The following is a 7500-nucleotide window of genomic DNA, read 5'->3' as shown; positions in this document are numbered from 1 at the left end:
ATTTACTGTTAATTATCTATCTCCTGGTCCAGCCTTCCAGACGACACAACGGATATGACCAATAAATTATCGTATGCATCTTACTTCCGGTCAACTTTGTTAGAATTCCATTGGGCGCGTTTCGATTGGTTGGCTTAATCTAAGATTTACGTGACATGACTTCCTTTAAATATTCAACTGTAAAGTTGGGGAGCCGGTGTTTCAAAATTGAGCTTTATATAGCGCAATATCCACTAAATGTGCTCAAAGTGCTTTACAAGGGGTCCCTCGTCAACAGCAACATTTAACATGTAGGACGGGACATGACGCCTGTTAGGCGATATTACAATTTTTCGGACAAAGACAACGCTGTTAACGGCTAGGTACTCATTTTACACACGAGTACGGTGAGAGAATGTGAGTGAAGACCCTTTTCCAAGGACTCAACTATGCGCCGAGCGCGAGGCTCGAACCCAGGACCTTCCTATCCGAAAGCGAGTGTCATACCACTAGACCACATAGCCGCACCGGGTGTTTGGTGTACAAGATAGAAAATACTGGCCCATTACAAAAGATTGAGTCGACGACATAAACTGTTTGTGAGGATCAGTTTAGCGTGTATAATATATTATTTATTTATAACCACCAATTGGTGTTATGCGTTTAGGCAAAATACTCACAGTATCCTCCAGCAAAGATTAAAAATACCAACACACACACACACACTCGAAAGTGTAACCTTCAACGTTTATAGTTAGTGTAACACAGGCTGTCTACAAATAATAACAAAGAGCTGAGTGTAGTCAACTTCGTTCCCTTCCGTATCATACACTACACGATCTTCCAAACATGATTTATTGTTAATAGGATTCAATAGTCTGATGTCACGTCCACCCAGCAACGAGCAGATTGGTTCTAAACAAAGAAAGCCGTTACTTATTATTCTTCATGCTGGCTCGAACTTTTTCACATGTCATGTGATCAGAATGTATAAAAATCAAAACATGATCAGATTTATAATGTTTTTTTTCTCCTCTGGATACACTCGGAGAAGTATTTCATTTGGGCGTCCGCCATTGTTCCGATAGTTTAGAACCAGTTATTAGGTTACTATGCGTCATTACGAGGGAAGTGACGTCAAGACTGTTGAACTCTATTACCCCCTGGTCCAGACTTCCAGACACAACCGGATATTACCAATAAATTATCTTATGCGTAATACTTCCGGCCAAGTGTGTTTGAATTCCATTGGGCGTGTTTCGATTGGCTGACTTAATCTAATATTCATATGAAACTATTTCCTTTCTCTTATAAAACAAGGCGTCTTTGCTATAATACTTATGACGTCACATCCTGTTTACTTTCCAAACCAATGAGCTCGGTGGTGGCTAATGTGGTTAGTGGTATGGCACTCGCCTTTGGATCGGAGGGTTCTGGGTTCGAGTCCAGCTCTGAGCGGCAGCAGGCACATAGTTGAGTCCACGGAAAAGGCTCTTTACTTACATTCTCTCACCGTACTCAGGTTTAAAATAAGTAACTGGCCGTTAACAGCGTGGTCTCTGTCGAAAAAAAAACTGTAATATTAATCCCCTAACAGGCGTCATGTCTCGTTCTACATCTTACATGATACTGTTGGTCAGGGACCCTTGTAAAGCACTTTAAGCACATTAAGTGGATATTGCGCTATATAAAAGCTCAAGTTAGCTCAAGTTAAAACCCTCTTCGTACCCAAAAGGTACCGAGTTCGACTACCCGACTCGTTGTGTGGCCTTGAACAAGTCACCCTAGTCGGCTGAGCTCACTTTGCGGCGCTGCATTCCGGCTTAGTCCAGTGATCCCTTGGAATAGACCCCTAAAGAATAAACTCCCCCTTGGGGATAAATAAATGGAATTTTAATTTTTTTAAAAATAAAAGTTAACCTCCCTCGTAATAATAGCTGGGTTAAAAAAAAAACAATGACAAAGAGATGAGTGACGTCAGTGTCGTTCCTTCTATAAGCCATGGCGTTCTTACCCAAGGTTGACGCGTCCACGATGGCCAGCATGCCTAGATAGATCCCCATGAAGAAGTCGGCCAGGGCCAGGTTGCAAATCAAGAACCGAGGGACGTCCATCTTGGAACGGCTCGTCACGGATACGAAGAAAACAACGAAGTTGCCTAGCAACGCCAACAGGAAGACGATCCAGACGCCGCATCGGAGAGACCACCAACCAAACAGGTCATCGCATGGCATGAACGGGCCTGAAACAATGACATTGTATGATATGTTTAGGGGAGGAGGGAGGGAGAGGTGAGCAATGACATTGTATGATATGTGTAGGGGAGGAGGGAGGGAGAGGTGAGGTGAGGGAGGGGGAGGGGTGGGGGGGGGAGATTTTTAAATAATAAGTATGGTGTGAAAGAAAAAATAAATGTCTACATTTTGTCAATAAATTCATGAACATAATAATAATAATAATAATAATAATAATAATAATAATAATAATAATAATAATAATAATAATAATAATAATAATAATAATAATAATAATAATAATAATAATAATAATATATTATTATTATATAATTATATATATTTTTAAAAATCTATCAGAGACAGATTGTTCCAGTTAAGCGGATATTCCGATAAACCGTCGTTCCATATACTGGCTTTGACTGTATTTCAAAAGAAACACACACACAAAAAATAACCCAACCCCCCCCCCCCCCCCCCCTCCCCCAAAAAAAACAGACAAAAAATAAACAACCCCCCCCCCCCCCTATCAGAGACAGATTGTTCCAGTTAAGCGGGTATTCCGATGAAGCGGCGTTCCAAATACTGGCTTTGACTGTATTGCAAAAAAAACCCAAAAAAACCCAACCCACCCCCACCCCTCCCCCCAACCCCAAAAAAACGAGCGACAAAAAAAATAAACAACCCCCCCCCCCCCCAAAAAAAAAAAAAAAAAACGACAAAAAAAAACCACACCCCCCCCCCCCCCCCCCCCCCCTCCCAAAAAAAAAAAAGAACCAAAATCCCATTTTACCTGGTTTTGGCCGACACGAAATGGAAGCTTTCGGCAGTAACAGCTGATGAGTGTCGTAAAAACTGTCGTCGTAATTCTTGTTGTACAGACTACTGGCGTTTTCCGTCAGTAACGGGACCATCTCGTAGTTGTCGTCGGTCCCGTCCGTGATGAGGCTCATGAGAACGTCGTGGTCTTTGTCGATGGTCATGTTGTCTGATGGACCGTGAATTGTTGTTGGGGGGAAGGGGTGGTGGTGTTGGTGGTGTGTGTGTATGTGTGTGTGGGGAGGGGGGGGGGGGTTCGGAGATAAGGAGGGTTATTATTTCAATAAATACGATTCGGATAGTTGGCAATCTGAGATATTCGTATAATCATGTAATTTTTTTTTTTAAAGAATCTTTTTGAAGCATTACATTAATATAATAATAATGATGATTATGATGATGGTAATAATAATAATAATAATAATAATAATAATAATAATAATAATAATAATAATAATAATAATAATAATAATAATAATAATAATAATAATAATAATAATAATAATACATTATATTTTCTGAAAGGTGAACTAGTATTATATATCATTTCAATGGTTTATACAAGACATGATATTGAAACAATCTTAATAAATCACATTATTTGTTGATTATTACAATCATTAATCGTATTCATATCTCATTAGTCTCATAACGGCAGGGGACCTTGAAAATCTGAGAACCCTAGCAGAGGACCGGCAATATTGGAGACACCTCACACAGGAAATACTGGAAACAGCCAAGGCGACCCGATCTTTCGGTCGAGACGCGAAAGGCATCTAAGTCAAGTCAAGTCAGATCTCAATGAATTTAATTCTTTGCAGATCATTTTCTTAAAAAGTTCGAAGAGAACCAGCGGGTTTGTTTTTTGTTTCAAATTTAATGCCATTCCAAATATCAATAATATACGATGATCTTTGGAATTTAGTCTAAATTCAGTTTAACATCTTAAAATATAGATTTTAAATTTATCACCTCTTGTTAAAGTAAGAGGAGAGAATGTAGAAAGGACTGTTGTATCCACATTATACACAGAATGAACAATTTTATATAGCTGAATTAAATCCCCACAAATTCTTCTTGGTGGATTTAGAGTTGTTAATAATAATGCTGAAAAATAATGATAATAATGCTGAAAACTTATATAGCGCTATAACTCCGAGACACCAGACTCTAAGCGTTAATCTCTGCTCGTATGGCATGGATTCTTGTGGCTCACCTTTGCACATTTTCGATGCTTATTGATTTTATCTTGTACATGGGTCTCCAAATATGATTTCTATTTTCTAGGACTGCCCTTACAATTGATTTACACAATGATAAAACATATAGGTACATGTAAATTCTACAAATAATTATTTTCAATTCAATTAGACTTATTAATGCAATCATTGACATGCGTGTGAAAAACATTAAAAAGGGTCACATACAATACCAAGATCCTTCTCAAATTCTGCCACAGACAATGGTTCTGCACAGTAAATGTTAGCATGATAATAGTCATTACAAGGGTTATTTTTTCCTTTATACAAAACCTTACATTTGTCTACATCAAACTTTAATTGCCATTCCTTTAAATTAAATTGAGTTTTATAAAGCGCAATATCCACTAAATGTGCTCAAAGCGCTTTACAAGGGGTCCCTGGTCAACAGCAACATTTAACATGTAGGACGGGACATGACGCCCGTTAGGCGATACTACATTTTTTCGGACACAGACAACGCTGTTAACGACCAGGTACTCATTTCACACCTGAGTAGGGGGAGAGAATGTGAGTAAAGAGCCTTCTCCAAGGACTCAACTATGAGCCGAGCGCGAGGCTCGAACACTGGACCTTCCGATCCGAAAGCGAGTGTCATACCACAAGACCACATAGCCGCACAATTCCTTAGACTACTTAGAAAGAGAATCAATATCCGCCTGAATAATCAAGAGTTTATTAAAATCTGCATAGGTATATCTTTGTGTCATCTGCAAATAGTTTACAAGTTGTAGAGAGCCCATCAGGTACTGGTTGGTCATTAATGTATATTATTAAAAGCAGTGAACCCAAAACACAACCCTGGGGTATACCACTTAAAACATTCTAGAAATCTGACATTTTACTATTTTCAATAACCCCATATTTGATATTTTAAAAATAAAACATTTAATCGAATCAGTAACAATCCCACTTATTCCAGATGATTCTCTTTTTTAAAATAACATTTCACAAGGAACAGAGTCAAAAGCCTTTTGGAAGTCAAGATATACTCCATCTATGCTTCTACCCTCATCAATCATTCAAGAAAAATCTTCCATTACATTATGTAATTGAGTTACACAAGACTGTTTCTTTCTAAATTACTCAATAGACAAGATACACCTATCATTTATTACGGATCCCAGAACATTACATAAAATACATGTTACACTAATAGGTCTATAATTTTCTGCAATGTTCCGACTTCCTTTTTTTTAACAATAGGCGTAATATTAATTTGCTAAATTACAGTCTTCTGGAATCATTCCCAAAGAAAGAGGCCAATTAAATATGACGGTCAGGGGTTATGATCTTTCTGCTGAAATTTCTGGTAAAGATGAAGATGGCTTCCAAGTAAATCCTGCATAATGTTAAATCAGGAAATGGTAAGGATCACACTGGTAACATCTAGAAAATGGTAGATTAATTGAAATAATAATGAAAGGTCAAAGGTGAAAGTGATCACATCTAGAGAATAAAGCCGGAGATTATTTAAAGCAAGCAACAACCAAAAAAAAAACACACATAAAAAAATACACACAATATATGTAATATGCATGCAGTGTCATTTTTTTTCAAATACTGTAGATAGTTCTGGAATTTATATCATGGTATAATTGGTGTTGACATTTGTTAGGACATACTGCCAGATCATTAACTCAAATGTTAAATTATGGTCTCAGGGGTTGTGATGCATCAATTCGATTCTGCTGAATTTACTTTAAAGTAGAAATAAAAATGTATTCTCCTGTCACACAGCCATGAACATTCTCCTCGTCTTGCCAGTTTGATGTGATAACAGATAAATTGTCTGGCCATTTTTATGTATCTGTCTACTAATTAGGTCAAATTATTTAATTCTTAATTAAATGCAAAACAGACAAAAAAAATAAAAAAAAGAAATTCTATATATAATGCCCAACCGAATTGTACCATGCCAAACGACCTGAAAATGCTAGGATTTTGGAATTTGGCATTTAAAAAACGTCAAACTGGAAGCAAAACCCAACCCTGGAACCGATACTTACATTGGCACTCGAAATACGATGTGTCTTTTTTTACGAAACCCGACGAAACCTGACAAAGTTATGGGAAGTAGGTAGCAGTAGGGAGTGAACCTGGGACTCAGGGAAATGTACACCATTGGGGAGTGAACCTGGGATTGGGTTTCGGCGAGTTTCGTAAAGTAAAAAAGACTCACCCCTCTAAATAACTCAACTAGTAGAGAACTTGCCCCACAAGTAAAGAGACCTATCTGATCTCGGGTGTGGTCCTGATTTTCTGATGCCCTCTTTATCAATCGGGGACAACCGTAACCTTCGTAAAGTTATAGCCTGACACTGACCTAAAAAAGATCCAACCAAAAGATTGCCAGCATTCAGTAACGCCAGGGAATACTGGGTTTCCTCAAATCGCCTCTTAACTGGACATGGCAGAACCGCATCAAATATGTGCAGATGGAAACTTGGAAACAGTGACACCTGCCAGAAATGTCAGGCAGCCCCAGAGACCAGCGATTACATAGTCATCCACTGTCCAGTCACTAACTTGAAGGTGGTACGAAACCGTCCTTAGGGCGGAGAAAGACTTTAGAAGCTGGGTTGACGAAATAAATTTGGAGGTGTAGCCATACGCTACTACTACTACTACCTAAAATGACGCCAAAAGGCCAGTGTTTCGCCACAAAAGAAAACAAATCGTGCGTTGTATTCAACAGTTCAACCATTGGGACCACTTGTTTCCATGAGCACTACTAACGACAACTCACTATGCGGTGCAAAAAACAAATATTGACGTCAAAATGCCAGTCTTTTTGGGTTTCAGTTTCAGGCTATAACTTAACGATGGCTACGGCCTGCCTGACACTGACCTAAAAATGACGTCAAAAGACAAGTTTATGGCCACAAAAGAAAACAACTCGTGAGTTGTATTCAATAGTTCAACCAATGGGATCACTTGTTTTCCTTGAGCTCTACTAACGACAACTCACTAGACGCTGCGCAAACATTAACAATGACGTCAAACTGTAAGTCCTAGAGGGTTCTAATTGTCAGGCTATAAGTTAACGATGGCTCCAGGACGCTCCTATATCAGGTAACAGAGATCATACCAATCAAGTAATCGGATCAGTATCGTACTCGAGTTCAGTCAGTCAAGATCTTTTTCTTTTCTGGCCAACCCCCTCCCCCCCCCCCTTCTCTTTTTTTTGTCCATCCTTGTGAAGCTGA

The 7500-nt window shown here is 38.7% G+C and overlaps 1 protein-coding gene across 1 annotated transcript in view; it reads right to left on the bottom strand.

Moving 5' to 3' along the window:
* The window catches only part of LOC144977943 (uncharacterized), a gene marked incomplete in the record, with an annotated part of 62916 nt that overhangs the window by 9414 nt on the left and 46002 nt on the right, over window positions 1-7500 (bottom strand). The window contains 2 exon segments of the mRNA XM_078923353.1: window positions 1994-2221; window positions 3007-3201. Of these exon segments, the coding sequence (XP_078779479.1) occupies window positions 1994-2221; window positions 3007-3201 (423 nt within the window).

Source organism: Berghia stephanieae, chromosome 8 (genome assembly GCF_034508935.2).
Source record: "Berghia stephanieae isolate SIO BIC M18660-M18661 chromosome 8, UCSD_Bste_1.3, whole genome shotgun sequence".
In the NCBI taxonomy this organism is placed as follows: domain Eukaryota; kingdom Metazoa; phylum Mollusca; class Gastropoda; order Nudibranchia; family Aeolidiidae; genus Berghia; species Berghia stephanieae.
This window is presented reverse-complemented; position numbering and strand designations above follow the sequence as displayed.